The sequence below is a fragment of the Coturnix japonica genome, chromosome Z (assembly GCF_001577835.2).
Source record: "Coturnix japonica isolate 7356 chromosome Z, Coturnix japonica 2.1, whole genome shotgun sequence".
In the NCBI taxonomy this organism is placed as follows: Eukaryota; Metazoa; Chordata; class Aves; order Galliformes; family Phasianidae; genus Coturnix; species Coturnix japonica.
In genome coordinates this window covers 56,886,522-56,912,729 of record NC_029547.1, presented here as the reverse complement: position 1 = coordinate 56,912,729, position 26,208 = coordinate 56,886,522, and the positions used below count along the sequence as shown (strand labels likewise).

Below are 26,208 nucleotides of genomic sequence, written 5' to 3'. Positions count from 1 at the left end.
CCTATATGCATCTCAAAATAATAATAATAAAAAAATTAAAAAATCCAGTCTTTTGTTGTGAACTTTTCATGGCCTTCTAAAGCAAGACTGCAGAAGTACAGCTTAATGCATTTTAAGAATTTGAAAAATTTAAATGAAATTTCTTCACCTAAAGGAAGAAAAGAAGAAAAAAAAAAGCTTAATTCTTGTAAACCAAGAAGATAATTAACAAACATCTGTAAAGCACTGAATCTCATACTTCATTATTGTTTATTCCACAAAAGACATATGTACTCTTCTGTTATACATTTTTTCAGGGATTATATTTTATTCTTTAGAAGAGGTGTTCTGTGCCCTTCTCTGGCCATTTACTCCTTACTACTGTAGCAGTTCAAATAAAAAAAATAAATGCAGTAGTTTTGAATTCACTTTTTATCCTTCTCATAATCCATTCAAGGAAGAAAAGCTTTTGCTTTGTGATAGCTAACTATTTTAAATCTAAGTTTCCTTTCCAGGTTAAGCAATTAATTTAATAGCTGTACTAAATAGTTTTCCCCTCCAGTATGTAACTGCAGCTACACTGATTGAATTAGCCTTAAATATATAGGGGGGAAAAAAAAGATTAACTGGAGAGGATGCACATTATTACGTTTTTAAAGCAGCATTTAATAGTAGATGTTCTATAGCAAGTAGAAAGAATTTTAAAAGAAAACCACATGCAATTCAAAAATTCCTTCCATCAAATCCTGTACTAAAAAGACCATAGGGAAGATGTGATAGTCAGCATTTTCAGTGATTGATTACTGATCATAAAATAATAACATAATCTTTGAAAAAGGTTTGGACCTTAGTTCCACCATGTTTTTGCAATTTGGTCTTTGTCTTACAAATTATAGATCTGTGGAAGGTGCTGAGTAGGAAAGGACCTGACAGTTCCACCCCCTGCCACAGACAAAGACAGCTCACACTGCACTCATTCAGCCCAGCCTTGAATACCTCCAGAGTCCCGCCTCAGCTTTCCTGTAGGCCCCTTTAGGTGCTGGTGAGCTACAATGAGATCTCTTTTCCAGGCTGAGCAACCCCAACCTCTGTAAACCTTTCTTTGTAAGCGAGGTCCTCCAGCCCTCTGGTCACACTTCTGGTGTTCCTCTGAACCTGCTTCAGCAGGTTCCAATCTTTCTTCTTTTGAGGGGCCCAAAGCTGAATGCTAGATTGTCTTGTGGAAATTAGGAGAAGAATCACCTCTTTTTTTCTTCTTTGATGCAGGCCGGGATACACTTTACTGAGTTTTCTGGGCTGCAAGCACACACAGCCAGCTCCTGCGCAGTTTTGCATCCACTGGTACTAAGTCCTTCTCCTCAGTGCTGCTCCCAGTCTGCTCATTGCCCAGCTGGAACTTGTGATTGAGGTTGCTTTGACCTATGTGCAGAACCCTGCACTTGGCTTGTTGAATTTCATGACTTTCACACAGAGCCCATCTCTTGAATCTGTCGGGATTGCTCTGGATGGCATCCGCTCCCTCCAGTGTATCAACCACACTAGTCAGTTAGGATGAGTGGTTAATTACTTGACTCTCAGGGGAACAGTCTCTTTGAGACCTAGGCAAATAGGCTGTATGTGTCTGTGGATTTGGCAGCTAAGAGTTGTAAGAAAGGACTGATACCACAGTTCCTGTTACTAAGTAGATTAAATAAACTTATTTGAATAAAACAGTGAAGTAGGTATTAGCAAAGCAAAATAATGGTGTTGAAGATTATGATGGAAGCTCTTCTGTAAAGACAGACAGAGTTAGAAGCATTTCAGCTGAGGAGCTAAATGCTGTACGCATATGTTCCCAGGTAACAGAAGGAAAAGGCAGTCCTTAAAATAATTAAAGAATTTGGATGAAGAGAATTCTTGAGCTAAACCTGAGGATTAGAAGCTATAAAAAAGATGAGTACAGTTGTCTTGCTCAGGGGAGATTTGGTACATTTGTATATCTGAAAAGTTTATTGAACGTTTTGTAGCTCTGGATGATTTGCAGTCAAGCTTTTCATTATATATTAGGCCAAACAAGGATTTTTTTTTGCTGCCTTGTCATTTTTATAAGTTTTGTCAATATCACAAAAAGAGATATAAAAGACAACATTTTTGCTATTTTTACTGAGCTAACTGTTTTCCTTTCTAGTTATTCAGATATATTGATTGAAAGGGAAGTACTGATGCAGAAGTACATTCATCTCGTCCAAATTGTAGAGACTGAAAAGATTGCAGCCAATCAGCTTCGACACCAGCTTGAAGATCAAGACACAGAAATTGAAAGACTGAAATCTGAAGTATGTGACAAAGTCATCAAGTAATCAATAAATTGAAATATTTTCCTGTGTGCATTATAATAATTTTCAATATTTCTGTAATTGTTATGAATCAATATATAATATTCCTCCTATGAATACCACTGATGATATTATTTTCTGTCTGTCTGGACAATGAATTTGGTCCAAACTACTCTTTTTCACTGCGTATTAGAAGTTTTGTTGCAGTTTTGATCTTAGGAGGTGTTAAATGTGCACTTCATTCTGAGAGGAGAACCAGTTCTTTTCTGGTTCTTTTTCCATCTGGATCAAGTTCTCAAGTTTAATGAGAACCGTGTTTATGTCTTTGTGACCAAATATATGCTTGTTATTCTGTGCAGCTTAAACAAACTTTGGGAAGAGCTTTAGAAGATAAGGAAATTATTTTTCTGTTAGTTCCATAACAGTTTCATTACACTGAAAAATCATTTAATGAATGGTTGTTTTTGTCAGATTATAGCTCTAAATAAAACAAAAGAAAGAATGCGACCTTATCAAGGCAACCAGGAAGATGAGGATCCAGATATTAAAAAAATTAAAAAGGTAAGTATTCAGTGTTCTCTGTTTGAGAAGATGTTCTTTTTTGGTCTGTCCTGTTTTGTTTTCCACTAATTTTGTCTTCAGTTGCTGTTTAATTAAGCATACTCAACTAACAAGAAATATTTTGCCATGATCCTTACTCAAACTAAATAAATTATATTGTTTTCTGTTTTTCAAAGGTGTATTTACTGCATAGTGTATTTCTTACTTATTTAGGTGTTTGTTTTTACTTGGTATATATTCAGCTTATTAGAGAAGGTTGCACATTTCGTTCAACTGCATGTGAAGATTGAAATTAGGTCACAGGCCACTTCCTGTAAGAATCAAGCATGTAGTGAGTTTATATTCCTTGCTTGTAAAAATGTTTGTAAAGTAACAAGAGAATAATTTTCATTCTGCCACTGAATATGGAATACAAACACAGAACATTTGAAGAGCTATATTATTTCAGTTTTTCTTCTGGTCTATTTGATGTTGGTCATTCTAGGAAAATATGGGCAGTGATTTCAACGCAAGGGAAGAACTGTCCCAGTTTGTATGGTATTTATATGCGAAGCTTTTGGTAATACTACTTAAGGCTGTATATAACTGCCTCCAGAACAATGCCCATAGCTGACTCCCACAAATCCCAATACATGAGTATAAATGGAAATCATGCTTGAAAGTGTGGTCTTGTATCTGTCACCCAGATTTTCACAGTGCTCAGTCTCAGATTATGTAATTTTTCTGCTGCACAGATTTAGTTTCACTAACCATTTCAGATAGTCTGAGTCAAGGTCAACACTGAGCTGGTACCCTTATGTGAATATTCTATTTCATTGTAATAAAGCCAGAACTGTCTCTTTTTGTACAAGGAGAGTTCTGATTCTGATTCACTGCTTTCTGCATCTTGATTGATTTGACTGTCAGGTCTCTTTTTTCTTTCTTTCTTTCCTTCTTTTTTCTTTTTTTTTTCCACTTCTTTTTTCTTTTTACTTTTTCTTTTTTAAATCTGTTTATTCACTGTAAACTGCTACCAGTGAAATTTTCCATTTCTCTTTAAGACAAATGATTGTCACATCAAAGTCAGGGCAACTGAAGTTTTCTGTGACTAGAAGTAGATGTTTTATCCACTTGTAACTTCAGTGGATATTGTGCTTAAGTAGGTTTTTCTGTAGCACAGAGAATCACTGTAACAATGCCCCAAACCTACCTTTTCTGGGTAATAGTATTTCTGGTTTAGGTGTCTGCTGTTAAACAGTATGTGTAGTTTTAGATACAAACAGTAAGTTATATCCGTATGAAAAAGAAACCAAACTGGGCTTAACAGCTTTTTCAGAATTATGTCAATGCTGATATTGAAGTTTGTCTTGAAATACCTTACAAAAAATGTTGCACAATATGATTGGTGGTGTAAGAAAGTGGGAAATGTGTAAAGATAGGTAAAAGGAGTTAAAACAACCTGCGCGTGGGAGAATTGTGCTGACAGAAAGAGGTAAAATTTTGGGACTGTAATAAAGTCTTGATGTATACATGTTGTATTCTCAAACAATTTTTGGGCAACAAATATTATTAATATTACCAAATGCTTGTGGGACTTATATTAAAAATAGATACCTAAAAGAACAGTTATGGAACAATTATAGATCAGTAATGTTTTAGAGGGCAACAGATTTTCTTTACAGATGCTTTATATGTAGGAGGTTATTTCCTGAGAGAAGAACTTACAAATAGTCATGAAAGTTTTCTTCTCATCTGTTTTTCTGCCTGGTTCCTTTTTAGGTTCAAAGCTTTATGCGAGGCTGGTTATGTAGAAGAAAATGGAAGACTATTGTCCAAGATTACATTTGTTCTCCCCATGCAGAAAGTATGAGAAAAAGGAATCAGATAGTTTTTAACATGGTTGAGGCTGAATCTGAATATGTGCATCAACTTTATGTTCTTGTGAACTGTTTTCTGAGGCCCTTAAGAATGGCTGCAAGTTCAAAGAAGCCACCTATCAGTCATGATGATGTTAGTAGCATTTTCCTCAATAGGTATGTTTATTTTTCGGTTGTTTTTGGAGATCCCTCTGACCACTCCTTTTCATTCTGTCTGTATTTGCAGTAATAAAGTTTTCTTTTACTTGTTTGTTGTGATGTAAGTAGTGTGTCTGAGTTGAACCTCATTCCCTTGCGGTAACATGTAGGGTGCAGTCTGTGATTCTGTTTGAAGCCGTTTAGTCCTCTCTGCTTCCTTACATTCTGTAGCTGCTGTGCTAGAGGAAAGAAAACACAAATAATGCCTTATGGAGGAGCTCTCTTAAATTTTCCGACACCTTTCCTGTTTCCTTTTCTCTTAAGAAAGTGAAATTGTACTTAGTGGCCTCATATGATTCAGATAAGACCCTGAGGATGAGTCTGTCATATTTTCTATTTTCTGCTGTTGTGCCTAAGGAGCTTCCTTTTCTCTTGCTTGTCTTTTCATATCCAGAAAAAAAATAACTGTTCTTTGCACTAAGCATCCTAGCGCTATTGTAAGTATGTAAAAGCAAGCCAGCAGCCATCTAGAACTTGATACAGAATTGGACTGCATCCAAGACTGCCCCAGACTTCTAAGAGAACAACTTGTTCTTTTAGTTATGATACAGATTTTCCTCTCATAACATCTTATTCACGATCACTGAACTCTTCATGATTTCACTTACCGTCGGGATGCCTGTAAAGCTTCTTCTGCTGATCACATGAGCTCAAGTACAGCATTAAAGATCACCTTATAGAAAACCTCTCAGCTCCAAATCTTGAACAGTACTGAGTGAGATCACCTATAACTGCCACTGGCTAGAGGTTTTCTGAAAGTATTGATACACTGTCAGAGATATTTTTAGAACACTTAATTGCTAACCTATGTAGAATATGTTAATTAATAGACTATTTTATTTAAAAGATTAAGCAATTAAGATATGCTTTTCATGGTAAATACTGTGTATTTTGTAAAGATACTGCAGTAAGAAATCTAAATAGTATTAAAAATTGTTTGCTTCCACAATAATAATAGTAATAATAATAATTTCTGTCTCCTGTTTTTCCTACTGAAATGAAAAATGCACCAGTAAACAGGAAGGAATGCTTGTTCGTGAATTATAAACTGGCAAATAGACCTGAATTGTCTTTTTGTTTCCCTAAATATTTGTTTTTCAGTGAAACAATCATGTTTCTTCATGAAATATTTCATCAAGGTTTAAAAGCAAGAATTGCTAATTGGCCTACCTTAATTCTAGGTAAGTTACTGTATTTTCTATTACTGTATTTTTACAAGTTATTATACTTTCTCGAATTTGTTAATTATTTTTTGAAATTACTGTGAGTTTTCCTTTTATTTATTTATTATTATTTTTAATGACAGTGTCCTTTTTGAGTGAAATGCTTTTGTAGAGCTAGTATCATGTGATTTGGTGTAGTGAGTGTACCGTGTGGGCAGTAGCGTAACTCTCCTGATATCCAGATGAGAATTCCTCTGTTTTAGCCTCAGTGCTGAGCATTATTTACACAGGGCCCCCTGCATTTTCAGAGAAGTTATCTGATTATTAATTCATCAGAACAACTATATTTTGACAGGTGAAAGAACCCAGTATAATGTTTCTGAAAATTCAATATATTGGAAACAGAACTGATTACAGTAATTCGCTTCCATAGAAAATAATAATTTTCTTAAAAATACATTCCAAGACATGGGTAGCTGGAAAAAAAAAGCATTTCTTGACTTTTTCTAGCTGACTTATTTGACATTCTGCTGCCAATGCTGAACATATATCAAGAATTTGTTCGGAATCATCAGTATAGTCTACAAGTACTGGCAAACTGTAAGCAAAACAGAGATTTTGACAAACTCTTGAAGCAGTATGAAGCCAACCCAGCATGTGAGGGGCGAATGCTGGAAACTTTCCTTACTTACCCCATGTTTCAGGTAGTCTCTGTACATTTTTTCACTCTTTGTTTTTAATGTTTTGTTGAATCATTTTGTGTTACTGAAGTCATGGTTGATAGAAGATGTTTCTTGCTTAACTAAAAGTAGTCTCGTGCAAGCTAATTTAGTTTTTTATGTATTTCATTATTATACAGAAACTGCTTGTAGGGATCTTTTCTCCAGCAACACTGACTTAAATCTATTAAAATTCCTGTTTACATGCAAGGAGAATGTTGGGTGAGGACTAGTGCCAAAAGAACAAAAAACAAAAAGTTGAGAAACAAATTCTCAATACACAACAGTCCAGACAGAGGTAGTATAACTGGTATATCAAGTTGGAGCAGTCGCAAACATTTTAGGAGAAATATGTTTTGAAACCTCCCTCCTACTTTTATTCTTCAGTGACCTGGTCTGTAGATGATGAAAAATACACAAGTTTTGAAAACTTCATTAGCCTTGTGATATTTCTGAGTTGATCTGTCTGAATTAATTATTTGCAGCTGTTTTCAAAAGTCTTTGAAACACTAGTGTGATGGTTTTGTGACTTTTATTTTTGACACAGAAGTTTACTTACCATGACAATGGTGAACCCCCTCTGTTTGGTAAATGGCAAATGGAGTCCTTTCCCCTTCCCCCATCCCCCCAAAAAAGGGTCATTGCCATTGTGTTAGAGCTAGGCCGCCCTACTATCATACTTAACAAGGCTATTGCTGCCTCTAACAGTGTACTTGTTCAGCTTCCAGCTTGTGTATCATAAAGTTTGGGAAATTTTGAGTGAACTTAAAAATATATTGGGATTTTAGAAGGGAGAAAGAGAGGTTCATATTGATGTGTGAATAATAATATTGTGTTGAGGATGTTTTCAGCATAGGAGAAAGCTATCTCTCCACTTTCTATATGGCTCTTATTCTTTAAAGAAAAGTAGTACTGCAGGATCACTTGCTTCTGTATAACATTCATGAATGTGCTTTAAGTAATGACAAAATGAATCAGGATCATTGTGCTACGATTTGGCCTCTAACTGTCAAATCTTGCATGTTCTTCAGCGTCCATTAGTACAATGTGAATCCTTTCATTTGTATGCTAACAGGCCGCCACCTGGCTTGTAAAAAATCTAGATGAATGCAATCTATTACAATTTTAGTAATCTGTATGCGAATCTCCCAGAATGTTTTGAAAATTATCTGTGGTGACACTTGAATAGCAGCAAGAAAACAAGAAATTCATTGTTATCATTGTCAGTGTCTCTGATCTGCTTTTCTTTTCATAGAATAATGAATTGAAGTTATGTTTCCTCAGACTGAAAATGTATGCACACGTATGCAGCCTCTGTGACCCAGAAGTTCAGTATTTTGGCAGTTTTATTTAGATTGTATGTATAATCACTTGGCTGTGGGTATTTGTTAAAAAAAGACAGTGTTTGCAAAACTTTTCCAACCAATGTAATAGCTTGTATTCAAAGAAAAAACAACTGTTTCAAAAGAATTTCTTTAAGGATTTACTGATTCTATACTGAATTTGTTTAAGATTCCTAGATACATAATAACGCTTCATGAACTCCTGGCTCACACACCACACGAACACGTTGAACGAAAAAGCCTTGAATTTGCAAAATCCAAACTAGAAGAACTTTCAAGGTGAGACTTTCTATGCTTTTATTTGATTATTCTGAAGCAAAGACCCTGAAATGTAAAATGAGTTTTCTCTCTTTAGATTTGGTTTTGTTCTTTAAAAAAATATATATATATTTTAAAGAAAAGGAACAAAACCAAACCAAAGTCCTGAAAACAGAAGGAAAAAACAGTAATATTTAAAGTTTTCTAGTCTTTGGTTTAACAGAAATCTACAAGTATCTCATATTCTGGGTAGGGGAGAACAGAGTTGCCATAGAAACCACCTACCCTTGAGTTATGAGCAGTTTTCTTTATATAAAGAAATACATGTGTTTTTTCACAGTTTTTTTTAAAAAGGGCATTTTCAATATTCTGCAACACTGGAGATCAGTCAGGGTCTTGAGAATTACTGAGTTCTTAATCGATTTTACAGTTTGCATGTGTTAATGAAATAACTGATTTTCTTGTATGCTTTGAAGAACGCCAAATAAACTGGAGCTAAAGATATATTTTCAGAATTAGTACTTGCTGTAAAAGCTTGTAAAATAAAATCTCTTCCCAGAAACTCCAGGCCTATCTTAGATGCTTCTTTCTGTCAGTCAAGGAAGAAATTTGGTTGCTATCACTAGGAAACAGATCTTTCTGCTGTGAACAAAGACATGCTATATAAACAAGAATGTATGCCTCGAATATCTGGAGTATTCACCAAAAAAGTCCCTGTAAATTATGTAGCTGTAAATGCGCGATTGCTTTATAGCTCTTGTAAATTATGTTCTTTCAGCTGTTCAGATTTCTAATGCCTTTTAAGACACAGTAGCTATGTTGGACAAACTACCTACTAGTTTGGATCTTATTAATTTTTCTTTTTAGTCCTGCTGCATCTTCAATGCAGTCAGCTTTCTGAGTCATCTAAATGTTATGTCCGTCACCTTTTAAAGCTCTGGCTTCTTTTGAAAAACCTTTTGAAGAAGTAGCTGCATTTGCTTCTTGCAGTGTAAGCAGGGTCTGCCATATTCTGAGGCCATTTGAAGCAGAGAAGTAATGACTTCTTTCCCCTTAGTCAAAGCCAGGAATTTCTGTGGGTAGGATTATATGTAAATGTGTATAGTCATATCAAACAGCACTGACTGTGCTTCATCTCATAATGACGTTGCCATCAATAACCTGATTGTCCTGGAACCTCGACAATCCAAAGGAGAGAGACACAGTCATGGATGCCATGGAGTCTTCTCTCACTTTACTGCTGTATCACACAGCTTATATATCAGCATGACTTCCATGCACGCACGTCCCGTACACCCACTACGCAGCCCCACACAGACATGACCCTTCCCACACCCAGGGTCCTCCCTTGCATAAATGATGCCATCGTGGGGCATCTGGCAGAGCACTTCTTCATATCCTTTTTCCATGGTTCTGCTTCAGCTGCTTTGACTGTTGTTATCATAGCAGTTATTTACTCAGGCACATCCCCTGGTTGACCTTACTCCCCAGCACATAAGTTAGAGTTCATCCAACTAATTTATTTATGAATGTTCAGAATTGGAGGCTGAAGTTGACTGATACTCTCCTGCTCACAAGTCAGGCAATATGGACCATGTGTATAAAACTTAATGGCTCATTTATTGTAGATGGGAGGGAAGAGTAGCTTTGAGACCTTACAGTCAAGTGACAGTTCAGGAACATCACAATACCATATAAATTTCTGTGTTGACCTCAGTCTTGGAATAAACTGTGCTTTTCTGTGTAAGAGGAGGATACTTAGGAAAAGAAGAGGAAGAAATTAAGAGATGAACCATTAAAGCTGCTATTGTTATAGGGAGCAATGAGGAAGTGAATGGTACATTTAAAAGTAAACTGAAGCAGACATACTGGGAAACTAAAACCAAGGTCATGGAGTCTAAAATGTGTTTTATAAGTAACACAAAGAACTAAGAAACATTTCCAGTTTGGTGGATGCTATTGAGTATCAAGAAGTACTCTTCCAGAAGCTGAGAAGTTTGGTGGTATCTGTCACATGTGTTCAAAAAATATTCTAAGAGCAACTCTGGCAAAATAGGTTCCGCTGCTGAAAAAATAAAATAAAATAAAATAAAATAAAATAAAATAAAATAAAATAAAATAAAATAAAATAAAATAAAATAAAATAATAAAATAATGATTACAACAATGGCTTGAAAGAAGAAACTTGCTCTGGACTAGTCATGGACTGCATGTATATATCTGCTGTGCTGTAAAAGGCATTATCAACTCTTTGTGTGTACACTGTCAAAGGTGCAAATGAAATTAGATAAAACATTGCAAGATATATTTCAGAGAATTTTAAGTACATTTTGTGTTGTGTCTGAAAGGGTGATGCATGATGAAGTGAGTGACACAGAAAACATCCGGAAGAATCTGGCCATAGAAAGAACAATAGTAGAAGGCTGTGATATATTGCTAGATACCAGTCAAACTTTTATACGCCAAGGTAAGACTTCTCTTTTAAAGCTACCTATGTAACCATGAAAATAATTGCATTAAAAACAGCAGGGTTCACATTGCCATCATTGGGCAGGTCAGTGCACTGGGCACAGGTAACATCCTTAAAGTCTAATGGAATGTTGTTAAATGGAGTTAAAAATACTCAAATAAGAAATTTGAGATTGTAGTTGAGCTCCATTTCTGTACTGCTTTATTGAGGAACTATGAAAAACAGCAGCATAGTAATGGTAAATCATTCATGGAACAGTATTATACACTGACTGGGCTGTGATCTTCAATTGTAATCACCTACAGCTCCATAGAGACTGGAGCTGTCTGGTCAGTCAAAATAGTAATAGCAGCTGATGCATCATCTAGACAAAAGTGCATGAAAAGCTTGAGTAGCTAAAAAAGTGGTAGCTAAGAAAGAAAAGAGCTGTCATTACCATTTTAATCAGTGCTTCAGGAACATCTCAAATTCATAGTGCCAGAATAGATCCAATAGCAGATATACTTGCTCCCTCTCTTGAGAGTTACATTTTGGGGCTTCAGTAGAAGTCTGGTAAAGGTAGAAATATCACCTCAAGAAGAAAGTCATGAAGAGAATAAAGGCTTCTTGTTCTTCCAGAAATGTAGAATTATGTCTAATAAAATGTGGTTAACAAAAAGAGAAAAGGGAGAGGCACACCATATTCTTTATTCTCGGTGGTTTTGGAAATTCTTCCCACTAAAGCTTACGTCCATCATGTATAGAGAAGTGGTCATTCCATCTCTGCTCAGCATTTGTGAGACTAGCTGAATGCTGTGTCCAGTTTTAGGCCACCCAGTTCAAGAGTAACATGGACAAACTGGAGAAAGTTTAGTGCAAAGCTACCAAGATGCTGAAAGGCCTGGAACACCTCTTCTATGAGGAAAGTCTGAGAGAGCTGAGACTGTTCAGCCTGGAGAAGGTTCAGGGAGGACCTTATCAACATGTATAAGGACCTGAATGGGGTGCAAAGAAGACAGAGCCTGACTCTTTTCAGTGGTGCCCACTGCCAGGAGAAGAGGCACTGAGCGCAGCCTTGAACACAGATGGTTCCCTTTGACCATCAGGTGGCATTTCCAATCTGTGAGGGTGTGGGGCATAGGGACCCAGAGGCTGCGGGGTCTCCTCCTTGGAGGTCTTCAAAAGCCACCTGGGTGTGAACATGGGTGCCCTGTTCTGGGGTGGTCTCTGCTTGAGCAAGAAGAGTTGGACCAGATGAAACCAGAGGGCTGTTTTCCTTTGATATCAGGAGATAAATTTATTATTGTGTACCACAGAACTGTAATTTAAAGTGGTAACTTTAACCAGATACTATAAACAGATTGCAGTTCTTACCTTGGGGGGCTCACTCTAATGGTAAACAAATGGAAAAATTTCAAAACTGAAGTCTATTTTCCATTTACATAAGAATTCTGGTTCTTTTATAACAAGGTAGTAGTTTTGTACGGAGTAGCTACAGGTCTGCAGTGGAGGATTTTAACAAGCTGCAAGCTACTTTGTGTCCATAAAGCATTACATATATTTAGGAATATTTGAGAATTTAATTAGATATATCCCTTCACAGGCTCTTTAGATAGTGTCATCAGAACATTTGGTATTTAAGTAGAAGCATATGCAAAGTTGGTTGTTTAATATAATATAATAGATTTTGAAATCCATTCTGTAGTGTTTCTGTAGTTACTTAACCAAACTATGAAACTTCCCACAATAACTTCTAAGATTGTTTGTACAGTGGCCACACTTAAGTTACTCTGTTGTTCTTTAAATGTATGTGTTTGTTATAATTGAGGTGTTTAAGGAGTTATGAATGTGGTTTCAAGAAAATGTAAAATTGTTACATTGCAGCCATCTCCAGAGAATTACAGGGCTGATTGTCCATGACTGACTTATACCGTGAAATTTTCTTAAACTGAGTATTTTTTTTCACTCTGATTACAATATTTTATATTTAAACGCATATGATGCTTTTCCCCTTAAAACTGGCTGATATCATTTTGTCTGTGTACCCAGTGTTTCATCAGTAGAAACCTACTAATTTTTCTGTGGGAATCAATCTGTGAAGGATGGAATGTTAGAATGTAAGACCCAAGTCAACCCCATGATTTAAGTAAATGAATTTCAGGTTTAATTCTGGGAATACTGTTAAGGACAGTGGATAAGCCTGCATGTTAGGAAAGGCTGCATCACAATTTACCTTTTAGAACACCTAAAGCATTTTACATCGTATGAGTGCAGAAATCTGACTTTGAGCTAATGAAACAATGCCAAGCCCATTTTTCTTTCACATCTGATTGTAGGGTCCCTTTAAGAGTGATGTCCACCTCTTTTAATTTCAGTTAACTTCCTATTCTTTGTGTTGATTAAGGGGAGAGGTAGAATCCTCTTTCTGACCAAGGGTATTCTGTCCTTTACTCAGGCTTATTTCTATCAGGCATGGTTTTTTCTTTTTTGAAGGTCCACTTCAACTTTGACATATGTTATCTGTGTTATATAATTTATTTTTCTAAGAAAAGATTGATTCTCTTAAGCTATAGCCGCTGAGACCATGGAACCATTTCTGACAGTGCTTTGCACAGTAAATTTTTAATTTGCCTTCAGATTTCTTGGGGTCTCCTTTTATCTATCTCTTACTTTGATACACTTTATTGTTAGGCTCTCTGTCAAGCCAAACAGTATCTTCTTTATCTTACATTCTTCTCTTTGACACGGTCCCTCATCACATCCTTCCCTCTAAATTGAAGAGGTCTGAATTTGAAGGATGGACTGTCCAGTGGATTAAGAATTGGTTGGCTGGTTGCAGCCACAGCATTGTGATCAATGGTTCTGTGTCAGTACATCCTTGCTAGATTTCAACTGTATAGAAATTTGCTTTTTTTCTGTAAGTATTAAGTTTATCATTGAAAGGAGATAATGCAGTCTCTCTTCATGCTATTAAATAGTAATATTTCAGGTCCATACAAGAACAGTGTTTAACCTTCTGCTGTTTTAGCAGAACATAATATGGTATTTCTGAAACAATCATAAAACTAAAACAAAACCAAACAAAAAAGAAGTTGAGTTGCAAAGCCATATGTGCATGTGTTGTGTTTATAGATAACATTTTTTTTTAAGGAACAAAAATAACAATTAGAATTGGTTGTTACCAAAATGTGTAGGAGACTTTCAGGAGAAAAGTGACTGAAGGACTTTGGAATGGGAAGCTGTTTTAAACTGCTTTGTATGTACTATTTAGACTCACACCGGGAGCTGGAGGGCAGCTGGCAACATACAGAAAAATCCAACTCCAGGGAATCATCTCCTTCCTAACATTTAGTTTTTCTTCCTCTCTCTCTTTGGCTTGGAACTAGTGTACCTTTGCAAATCTAGCAACTACCAAAATTTGAGCAAATGGAGATTGCTGTTCAGCTTTGTTCTGATTAACATGGTATTAGCTCAGAGCTGCATGAGAATGTGATGAGTATCTATTGGTTTAGACTGCACTTGCTTGATTCTAAGACTGTAGATACAGAGACAGATTTACAACTTCCATTAAAAAAACAGTACAAATCTGTGAACTTGTCCTAAAACTCAAAATGAACTCGTACAAAAAAGGTAAATGCCGGGTTTTTTTTGTTTTGTTTTGTTGTTTTGTTTTTTTTTTAAAGATGGAATCTGATGTTTGCTAATTCTTATTAGAATGAAAAGTTGCATGGTTTAATACCAAAATGTTTGGTGGATTAACACTTCAAACACTGCCTACTAAATATTGTAGTTTCAGTGTATTTTTTATTTTTGTTATTACCAGGTTCCCTTATTCAGGTCCCTTCAGTTGAAAGGGGAAAACTTAGCAAAGTTCGTCTGGGATCATTATCTTTGAAAAAAGAAGGAGAAAGGCAGTGCTTCTTATTTACAAAACATTTTTTAATTTGTACAAGAAGTTCAGGAGGAAAACTGCATCTACTTAAGGTACAGGTGTTATGCTTCAGTGAAATTTTAATACTGTTTCTTTTTGTTGTTATAGTTCTAAACTGAGATTCTGTGTTGTTACAAACAGAAGTGAGGTGATGTATTTCTCATTGCAGTGAAAAACATATTTTTTTTCAAGAAGCGTGTGATTTAATAAACCTAGGGCTAGAAACAGTACATCAGTGTCTGTTTATAAGCCAGTCCATTTACAGTGCAGTAATCAGCCAGTACACTCCCACAGAACTATGAAAGAACAACTTCCAGAGCTGTAATAAAATTAATATTTAAGGTTGGTTTTGTTTTCCTGAGCAGCATATTGTCTTAAACTGAATGTTCCTCTGAGAATGCTTTGGTTACACATATTGAGAATCGATCTTTCTTGGGCTGGCTTTTGAATGAAGGTAGAGTGGCAGTTTATGGATTAATGTATGTTGAACAAAATTTTTATGTGACAAACACATGTGAGATATTACTAATAATGCTTAGAAGGTCTCTTTTGTTACTTTCTGTATTCATTTGTACTTTGTACACTTTAAATAATTAATGTATTTTGCAAAGTAAATTAAATGTAAATGAATCTTTCAAAAAGTCATGTTTTAGTTTTATTTAAATTCAGAACAATAAGAATGGAATTCTAGTTACCTTTTCTGAGACCTGTGAGACAAACTATAGTATGGTAAAAAAATGAAATATATTCAGCACGTTTAAACGTTTGATTGATTTGCTTGCTTAAGGACAATGCAATATCTAATCCAGCTGGTTTTTGTTCTTGAAAAATGCACATCATGAAATTGATGTATCTTCCGACAAGCTCTGGATTCTGTAGAATCTTACTGTAAGGTGTACCAATACTTTAAAATAGCTGTAATGGCAAATGGGAGCAAATGTCTAAATTTATCAAAAATGCACTTTGTTTTCATAGACAGGAGGTGTTCTGTCGTTAATAGAGTGCACATTGATTGAGGAGACAGAGGCAACAGATGATGACTGTAAGTTACGTTTAACTGCTTGTAGCAATTACAGTTCTAAGTATTTTATGTTTGTGGGGTTTTTTTTACATTTACCCTTAGTTTATTTTTCAGAACAAATTAATATGTTCTCCTCATTCATGAAATCAGGAAACCTACTGTTGACTGATTGAGTAGAATAAATGGTTTAATAATGCACATACTGGCTTTCATAAGGATTTGTTTTGCTGTGTTTGCTGTTGACATCCACATAAGATTTCAGAGTGCAATGGCTGACGGAATGTGACAAATTATTTGCTGACTTTTCTGTACAGCTTCACCCTGAGGATCTTAGAAAGAAAAGAAAAAAAAAAAAGCCATCTTGAAAGACAAAACAGATAATTGGGTTTCTTCTTTCATGGAAATTGAGAGAGTTGGCAGAGTTAGTGGAAAGTTTTTGTCGTGGACTCCTTACAGATTTTGACTACAGCCTTGTTCAAGTGAAGTAACTGAGCACATTCCCAGGCTGGGTGTTTTGTTACTCACTTTGGCTTCCACCCTGTAGTTTTAGACAAGTATTACCCATGAATTGTGAAAGTAGTTTCCTTAATTTCAGTTATCCTTCAATATGCTGAGAGCATACAAAATATACAAGTGTTAGAAGGGCTTCAGCCTTATTTGGCATTTTAACATTTAACTTACTTCAACTCCCACTATTGTCTATTTGTAATGTTTATTGTATTTGGTATATGTGGAAAACCTAAATCAGCGTTTTGGATTCCCGTTTGCATTTATTCCTTTTTTAAGAAATATTTTAATATAACTTTTCCAGTAAGTGGAAACAACATTTGCTTTATACTGTGCTTTGAACTCTCACATTTTGTCTTTTTTTACTCCTTTCACTCTGAAGCAAAAAGCTCTGGACAAGTGTTTGGACATCTTGATTTCAAGCTTGTAGTTGAACCTACAGATGCTCCTCCTTTTACTATTGTCCTCTTAGCCCCTTCACGTCAAGAGAAAGCTGCATGGACAAGTGATATAAGTCAGGTAGCTTTCTGCAATCTTTCTCTTGCTTGTAATGAGATTATTTATTCCATGTTTCTGAAAACTAATCCAGGAGAAAACTGCTTTCTTGAGAGCTGACTAATTGCAATGTATTTGAAAATCCCCTAGTGTTACCTTTTCTCCCTGAATTTTTGCTTTTGCATTAGACTTGTCAGTGGAATGTGTGTCCCTCTGAGGGCTGAAAAGCTGCATAACATAACTGAGTTGTGTGCTGCATGTCTGCAAAGCTTGGAAATGGCATAATAAGGTGTAGGTAAACACAGCAGCTGAGAGAGCATCGAGTGAAGTAGTTAGTCAGACTGCCAGTGGAAAACAGTAGGAAACTTTTCTCGTTTATTCATTTTGAGGATAGGAAAATCTGAAGAGATTTGAGGTCAATCACAGAGATATTTTAACAGTGTGAGACTGAAGAAGATTAAGCTTCTTAAGAAAGCAGAGAAGCTGAATGATGGAAGCACCAAAGCTGGAAAAGACCAAGATCAGCTAGCCCAACATCCACCTACCACCATTTCCCCACTAAACCTTGTTCCCTATTACAGCATCTGAATGTTTCTTGAACACCTCCAGGGATGATGAATCAACCTCTGCCCTGCGTAGCCTTAGCCTGTTCCAGCATCCAACCACTCTTCTGGAAAAGAAGCTTTTCCAGATGTCCAACCTGAATCTCCCTTGGAGAAACTTGAGGTCATTTCTTTTAGTCCTACTGCTAGTTACACCAGAGAAAAGACTGACCTGCACCTCACCACAACCTTCCTTAAGGTAGTTGTAGTTGAACTGTAAGGTCTGCCCTGAGCCTTCTTCAGATGAAACAATTCCAGTTCCCTCAGCCTCTCCCCGTAAGACTTGTGCTCCAGTCCCATCACAGCTTTATTGATCTCTGGACACTCTCCTGGGCCTCAGTGTTTTACTAGTACTGAAGGGCTCAGAGCTGAACAGAGCACTTGAAGTGCAGCCTCACTTGTGCTGAGTACAGGGGAACAATCACCTCCCCAGTCCTGCTGGCTGGCTGCACTACTTCATATACAAGCCAGGTTGCCACTGGCCTTCTTGGCCACCTGTGCACACTGCTGAGCATCAGCCAACACTACCAGATCTGTTTCTTTCACACGGCCTTCCAGCCACTCTGCCCCAAGCCTGGGCTTGTTGTGGCCAAAGTGCAAGACCTGGCACTTGCCCTTGTTGAATTTCATCCCACTGGCCTCAGCCCATTGATCCAGCCTTTCCACATCCCTCTGAGGGACCTTCTTACCCTCAGGCATATCAACACTTCCTCCTATTGGTGTCATTTTCAAGGGCAGACACCACCTTAAAAGAGTAAGGACTCAAGACCCTGTGCAAACATCATGGGCATTGTAGAGGCCGAAGTAGTACTACCGAACCTCTGAAGAACTGAAACCACTAATTTTGAAAACAAAATCATTTTTGTGATTGAACCCATTACTAGAAACCTTGTCATAAAAGCATAATGAAGTGCCTGCCCAGAAGCATTTAATTTCTTCTTGTCTCTGGCTGCAGCCCTCAAGGAGAACACAGGAACCACACTAACAAAAAAAGACTGTAGAAAGTCTTTTTTTTCTTTTTTAATAAGAGGTATTCTCCTAACAATGTTTGCAACTAAAAATGTGTTCTTGAAATTACATTCCTTTCATCTAAAACATACGCTTCCTATGAAAAATGCCACTCTCTTTGCTGCTGCTGAAGAAATCTCCTCTCTTCTAGTTTAAGTTTGTCCTTTGACCCTCGCTCCCTATTACTTCGATTCCTTCACTAGAAAGATTTTATCTGTTGAATAACTGATAAATGCTAGGACTGTGCAGTCTTAGTGGAAACAGTGCTGAACCACCATGGACATTTTCATGCTTAGAGCTTCTTTGCAACATGCAGTAGTCACCTGAGGTAAACTATGTATTATTGTTAGATATGTATGTTGTTGTTTTTTTCTCAGTGCTTTAAAGAACCAATTTGGTAAAGTCGTAATGTTAATTATTTAGCTTTGAAACCATTGTTAAATACCTGATATTAAAAACACATATAGTTAAATAAATCATAGAAGACCAGAAAAAGCCTCTGGTAATCTTCTTTGACTGATCTAACATTATTTTGCTAGGTGATATTTCAAGTTCAACAGATTATTCTTAAACTCAATGTAAGTGCATATGAGAACTCTGGAAATTCCAGTTTCTTTACGTGAAGAAATAGCATGGTCTGTATAATATATAATTGTTTAAAATGCAATTTGAAAGTATTACAAAAGCAAGAGTCCTGTAGTAGTATGTGTGAGACTTGTTGCAGACCATAAGAGCCTTAACTACTGGCAGACTGCAGACTTCCAAGAGCAGGGTTTTGGGTGATGCGTTATCTCAGCTATGTCAGAATACAAATCAGCAGAAAATGCTGTTCAGATGGCTTTGAGCTGTACATATACACCACTAGTGCTGAGCTGCTTTGAGGCTTGAATAACAGCTTACCCACCTATAACTTGTAAACTTCTATTGGCCATGGGACAGCCTGTAATTTTAAACTAATGTGTGCTATGAACGTGTCCCAGAAGTGTCTTTACACCTTCTGATACCTAGCCCAGAGCATTTATATGTTTGCCAGAGACTGCTCAGACAGCAGCTTCATAGCTGTATTTCAAAATAATAGCACTGTTTGAATTTGTTTTTAAAGGAAATGTGTGCTTTTAGAAACAGTCTGTTTATATATAATGTATATAATATTCTAACTGTTTCCCAGTGCTGATTTTTCAAGATATAGGTATTTAACAACATTCAGTTTCAAATGAACTTCAAGGTCATCTCATTTACAACTAAAAATTTGTAGCCATGTAAAATAGATTCTGTGCCAGATTCTCTGAGCATGCTGGTATAGATGCATGGAATTGAGTCTTTGCAAATCAAAGGTAGAAGACTAGAGAGTCGTATCTTTTACGATTCCTTCATCACTGCTGTTCTTTTATGAAAATACCTTGTACTAGTCTGCTCATACTCTATGAAAGCTATGCTGTAGTGATGCTAATGGTGACACTAACAGCATGGAAGTTAATCCCTGACCATGTGTTTTGATATTAATGTTTTTTCAATATTTATTTTCACAGTGCATTGATAACATAAGGTGCAATGGTTTAATGACCATAGTGTTTGAAGAAAATTCTAAAGTCACTGTGCCACATATGATAAAGTAAGTGAGGCATTTTATTCCCAGTGAACAAAACTTGGAAGTGTGTTATTGAGAAATAAAGTATTTGCCCCTCCCTCCCTCCTCACCCACCTTTTTGTTGACTGTAATTAAATCTTCATCCCAACATGTATTTTTTTCAATCTGTTTCCTGAAATAGTATGAATAACTGAAAATAGCCAACACTGAAATCACTGTGTTGCACTATGTAGGATCACAGCTCAATTTTCTCTTTTATTTCTGAAGATGCATAAGTTACGGGTTGGCTAAGCAGTTTAATTCTGTATTGGGTATTTATTTTCTGTCCTACCGCTTATCATTTCATTTAATGTATTTTTAAATGTTTGGTAACCCTACAATGAGTGCAAACAAGTATGACTTTCCAAAGCATTCCAAAGCCAAAGTTTTTCTTTTCCTTGTTTCTCCTATTTCTGAGGGGGAAAAACAAACAAACAAACAAACAAACAAAAACACATTATCCTAAATTTTTGACATTGGATAAAGGTAGCACGCTTATTCTAAACCTGCTTCTTTCATGCTTACATTCATTCATTTTTTTCTTTTTTTAAAAAGTAATTCTTGGAGCCTGGGTGCAGATAGTATCTGTGAAGTAAGCCATAAGTTTATTTAAGGGGTTCATTTTACTGTCTTTCACTGGGATCCCCTATAAGGCAAGATCCCAGCAGAAACAGGTTTCTCCGTAAATGAAGCTGATGAAGATGATGTTTTTCGTTGATGAAAAACGAGAATGCAGTATGTATTTCTTGGTTCTGTGAAAAGCTGAAGTGATACCTCTAGTGTACCATAATCACTCTCCCTCTCTGATGAAGTGTTCTTCTTTAACTTGTGTAGGTCAGATGCACGTCTTCATAGAGATGACATAGATATCTGCTTCAGCAAAACTCTAAATTCCTGCAAAGTACCTCAAATCCGTTACGCAAGTGTTGAGCGCCTTCTGGAGAGGCTAACAGACCTGCGATTTCTGAGTATTGATTTCCTGAATACGTTCCTGCATACTTACCGTATATTTACTACTGCAGCTGTTGTACTGGAAAAACTTTCAGACATATACAGACGGCCTTTCACTTCCATTCCAGTTAGGTGAGCACTGTCTCTTGTCTTCTGTAATAAATTTCTTACAGAATTACTAAGAGATTATTTGTTTGTTTTTAACCACTATTTTGTGTAAATAATCTGAGAGGAAAATTTGTACTCTGTAAATAAGGTGTAGATTTTTAGGTAAGGCTATCTCAATTTTCTGCCTGTGCTTTGAGGACTAAATATCTCATAGATTTTGCTTTCACAAGTGTTTTCACTTAAATCTGTTTTGCATTTCTTACTACGGTGTTGCTTTTTTGTTTCTTACTTTCAGGGCTTTGGAGTTATTTTTTGCTACCAGTCAGAACAACAGAGGAGAGTACCTAGCTGATGCGAAGTCACCACATCTCTGTCGCAAATTTTCTTCTCCCCCTCCACTGTCACTTTCCAGAACATCCTCACCTGTCAGAACTCGAAAATTGTCATTGACTTCACCACTGAATTCAAGAATTGGTGCCCTCGATCTTTCTACTTCATCTGTGGCAAGCAGTCCTACCTCAACCTATAGTCCAGCCACCTCTCCTCCACCAACAGGTAGCAAAGTACCTCTGGACCTTAGCAAAGGGCCCTCCTCTCCTGAGCAAAGCCCTGGCTCCATAGAGGACAGCTTGGAGAACCCTCGCATTGACCTTTGTAACAAGCTGAGGAGAAGCATTCGAAGAGGTATTCTATATCTGCAGAACAGTGAATGTTACTGTTGTGTAAATGGAGCAGTCTCAAATTAAAGCTTAATTTTTATCAGATTACTGCACAGCAGTTGTTTCTTTTTCCTTTTCTGTTCTCTTCTTCTTATTATTATTCTTTTTCATGATCACAGTAACCTGTACTAGGGAATAAAATACACTGCTCACTGTTTCTTTTCTTGTGCTTGTGATATGTTTTCTCTGTTTCCTGTTCCTTTTTTGTAGGTATACTAGTGTGGCAGACTAAACCTGTCTGTTTTCAGTCCAGCAGTATGTTTCAGATGAAGTAAAAAAGAAATACTTAACGCTAGTTACATTTTATTAGAGTTGTCCTGTGTCGTAACGCTAAAAAAAAAAAAAAAAAAAAAAAAAAAAAAAAAAAAAAAAAGATATTTAAAATTAGAGGGAGTTATCCAGAAAGATTTATTTGCTAATCCAAATAATTCATGTGAGCACTGGGTGCATTAGTGAGATTCATAGCACCTGGTTGTGATCGGTCCAGAAGGTAGATGTCTAAAAAGATGAATTGTTCTTGTGTGAATGCTTGTTGGCTTCTGTAAGGCACCTTAGAATAGGCACTACTTTCAGAGGAATAATGCTAGTTGATATAAACCTCACTGTGGGCATCTAGAATGAGAGCATTGCACATAAAATCACAGAATAATTTAGGTTAGAAAAAAAACCCCATTAGATAATCAGTTCCACCCATCTGCCTAACACTACAAGTCCACCACTAAACCATGTCTCTAAGTGCCACATCCATATATCTCTTAAATACCCCCAGTGGTGGGGACTTCACAACTTCCCTGGGCAGAAAATAGATGACAAAGCAAGAAAGTATCTCTATTTTCATAAGGTATGCACAGGGTGAGTAGTTACTACTGTTTGGGAATGGAGGTATGGTCTTCTGAATTGGAATAAAAACATACCATAATTTTGTATCCTGTTGCATTAAGCAAAAGATGAGGAAATGCAAAATTACTGTTTTCTTCCTAAAATTCACATCTTCTAGTGCCTGAGTTATAACCTGAATAAATATGAGCAGAAGATAGCTCAGTCTCTTTACAAACACTGCTACAGTGGTAGTTGGTAAAACCAAAGAGGAAAGAAGAAAAAGACAGACAAATGTAAATTAAGAAGAATATCATTGAAGCATTCAAGCCGCTCTGCTGCACAGAGGCTCGAATCCTGGGGGATTGGACCGATGATCTCTGAAGGTCCCTTCCAACCCACAAAAGACTATGATACTAGATACTAGATACATGAATACTTATGATACTCAACATGAACTATTGAACATAATTATACTATGATACTATGATACTATGATACTATGATTATATCTCCTTCTTACTGATGCGTTATTTTTACAGAGTGTAGTGTATTGTTCAACCTAGAATTTTTTCATCAGGCAGTATAGCCATATTAACATTCTGGGAGCATGTGACTGCTTACTCTTTATAAAATACTAGTTTGTAAAATACTGGTTGGCTATTACATTTAAACATTGTTTCTGTTCACTGGATATTTGTAGATTAATTACATAACAGTCCATTTATATGTCTAAAATACAGTACTCATTATATGGAGTTGGGCAAATTCTTTGCATACACCAGAGTAGTCGTATTCATATCTTCATGACAGCACATTCCAAAATATAGACCAAGTGTTAATGTGATTTGTAAATAGGTAACTGTAGTCTTAGATGTAATATATTTTGTCATACACTAAACATACACCTACTAAAAAAGAGATTATTCTGACCTAGCATTAGCACCGTGCATTATTGCAGAAGTATTCACATGCTGTGTTCTACTCTGTCAAAGCCATGTCACCTGGGCAGCATGAGGGAACATTTGGAAATGGCAAGAATCTCATATAAATGCTAAATGGCTGTCTCTAGTCCCCTTGGAGATCTGCTGAACAGTTTGCACACAGTTTAGAGGCATTTGCAACTATCTAGCTTTGTTCCCCAGGGGAAAGTCCTTTTGTCACAAGGCTGCTTAGAGCATGTCCAAGAAGAGGAGTAATTTAAAAAGAGATTGCCCACGGAGAATGGAAATGAGTAGTGGGGGAACTGCATAATGCTGATCTGTGTTTTCCACATCATTCGAACATGGTTCTTTATTTCTGAAGTTTTCTGGGTAAGGAGACAAGTTCTGCTTAATCAGGAGCCACCACCACTTCATAATTGTTAATGTTATTGCTCTGGTACTTGAGGATTTCTGGGAAAACAAAGGTATCTTATTCTAAATCCAAAATAACTATACAAATTCAGTTTCCCATGACCTATTATTATGGTGATGGTTGTTCTTTTTGAATGTGATTCATTTATATTCCAGAATCTTTGCCTCCTTCCCACACTATCAAACTTTATTTATATTTTTATGGTACGTATGCTGAAGGCACAGTTGTGGTAAATACCAAACATAAAAAATATTGTATCATCTTTTTAAAGTAGTTGGCTTTCCTGCAGAGAAAGTATTTTTTCTGCTATTCTGAAGTTATGACCATTTCTTTTAATATGTTTCTAATGGAAGAAGTTCTTCACAGAATAATCAGCTCTCCAGTGTTGTTGGCCATTTCAAGTAGTATTCTGACTATAGATAGTAATCTATCAAGGATTTATTCTTGTGAGCACATATGAAACTTGTGATTTCAGGTACCCTTATTACAAACGCACTTTAGTGCATGCTCTTCAGACTTAAACTGCAGTCATAACCAAGCTATTTTTTAAAACTGACAACTTTCCATTTTTCACCAAGTTCTCTATTTATGTGCTTTTGTCTGGTTATGTCATAGGTACAAAGCTTTCATTCCAGACAATAATTATTGCTGAATCTTCTTAGCACAGAAGATGCATGGCAAGTTCCAAAAGCATTACCATTTGAATGTAGCATTATATAATGACTGCAGAATTTAGATTAAACTTAAGTAAGTTTTATGTACTAGTTTTGGTATATAAACATTAGTGTAAAATGTTCTTAATTAATGGCCATTTTTAAAATAGTGCTTTTCAATGAAGATTATTTTGACACACAAATTCTTTTGTATGATTGCAGTCAGTTTCCTCAGCTTTGACTTTGCAGATTTTCTATCTTTCAGTGTTCATACACAGAGAATTCTGAGTCACTTGCCTACTCTTTATTCGCTTCAGAACTGTACCATGTTCGTATCTAAAACAAACTAACCTGACTGTGCTCTGTACTTTAAAATGAGCGTAATAAAGCCCCATACCTTTTCTCCCGGAAACCTCTTAATATGTTGAAAATGTTGAGCTATCATCCTGTTATTAACATCTGTTCTCTTTTAAAGCAGCAGTTCTGGAGTCAGTGTCAGTGGACAGAACTATTCCTGAAAGCACCTCAGCAGTGGATACCACAGAACTTTCCCCATGTAGATCCCCTTCAACACCACGTCATCTCCGCTATCGTCAATCAGGAGGTAAGAAACTGAAGTTTCTGCTTTCTGTAACTTCCATGAGTTTAAACAGTGTAGCCATAATCTTTGCAAAATATTAGAAATTCATAGTCTTTCAATGATGTGAATTACTATCTCAATGAATAAATGAGGGCTGCTCTAAAAGTAATGCTTCCTTTTTTATTACGGTGGCCCATGATGTCAGAGGCAGATGTTGTGTTGGTGGTGGTATAACAGTAGAGTTTGAACCTTCCTGCCAGTATTTTTACTGTGCTGTATTTTGTTCCTGCATGATGAATGGCAGCAGAGTAGTGCACAGAATGGTATTTGACATGGAACCGTATCTGGTGCACAGATTTCCTCTGTGTGGAAAAAATGGCATCCATTGACATACATCCATAATTGCTGAATGTTTCTGGAGACAGAAAGTGGATATGAGCACACTAGAGATGGGTGTTGCATATCAGCAGTGGCAACAGTGATATGAAAGACAAACCACATTCTGGACAGCCATGCACAGCTGTCACAATGCAAAGTGAAGTGTCTTGAGCAGTTCATCCACATGAGTTGGCATATTATGAGCAGGAAACTTTGGAGATGATTATCAGTTGCAATACATTGGAAACAATGGTGCAAAAATTGGAATGTCTTAAAGTTGGAACCAGGTGGATCCCACAAATGCTCAGACAGGAATAGAAAGAACACTGTATACAAGTTTGTCAGGACCATGTGCCTGTATGAGGCTGAAGGTGGCAGTTTCCTGGATTACATCTTTACTGATCATCATCATCATCTTGTGGTGTCACAACCACATGGTGGAGTCAAAATGGCAGCCCATGAAGTGATGACATATGAATTCCCCACTTAAGATGTTTAAGATGTAGTTCCGAGTAGATAAGTGGCTCACACTGTCTTTTGGAATAGGAAAGGGGTGATCTGTCTGGATTTCCTGGAACCTGGAAAAGCCATCAACTACTGATAACTACTTTGTGA

At 36.5% G+C, this 26,208-nt stretch overlaps 1 protein-coding gene across 2 annotated transcripts in view; it reads left to right on the top strand.

The window, feature by feature from the left end:
- The window catches only part of RASGRF2 (Ras protein specific guanine nucleotide releasing factor 2), a 112,284-nt gene that overhangs the window by 40,276 nt on the left and 45,800 nt on the right, over positions 1–26,208 (top strand). The window contains exons 3-16 of one of the 2 annotated variants that reach the window (XM_015849798.2): positions 2,147–2,294; positions 2,766–2,855; positions 4,614–4,867; positions 6,011–6,090; positions 6,583–6,776; positions 8,304–8,413; positions 10,741–10,859; positions 14,665–14,825; positions 15,748–15,814; positions 16,683–16,819; positions 19,935–20,017; positions 20,867–21,115; positions 21,387–21,775; positions 25,114–25,239. In XM_015849798.2, coding sequence (XP_015705284.1) covers positions 2,147–2,294; positions 2,766–2,855; positions 4,614–4,867; positions 6,011–6,090; positions 6,583–6,776; positions 8,304–8,413; positions 10,741–10,859; positions 14,665–14,825; positions 15,748–15,814; positions 16,683–16,819; positions 19,935–20,017; positions 20,867–21,115; positions 21,387–21,775; positions 25,114–25,239 — 2,207 coding nt within the window. Of the gene's footprint in view, positions 1–2,146; positions 2,295–2,765; positions 2,856–4,613; positions 4,868–6,010; positions 6,091–6,582; positions 6,777–8,303; positions 8,414–10,740; positions 10,860–14,664; positions 14,826–15,747; positions 15,815–16,682; positions 16,820–19,934; positions 20,018–20,866; positions 21,116–21,386; positions 21,776–25,110; positions 25,240–26,208 lie in introns of both variants that reach the window. The other variant, XM_015849797.2, reaches the window with a different exon arrangement.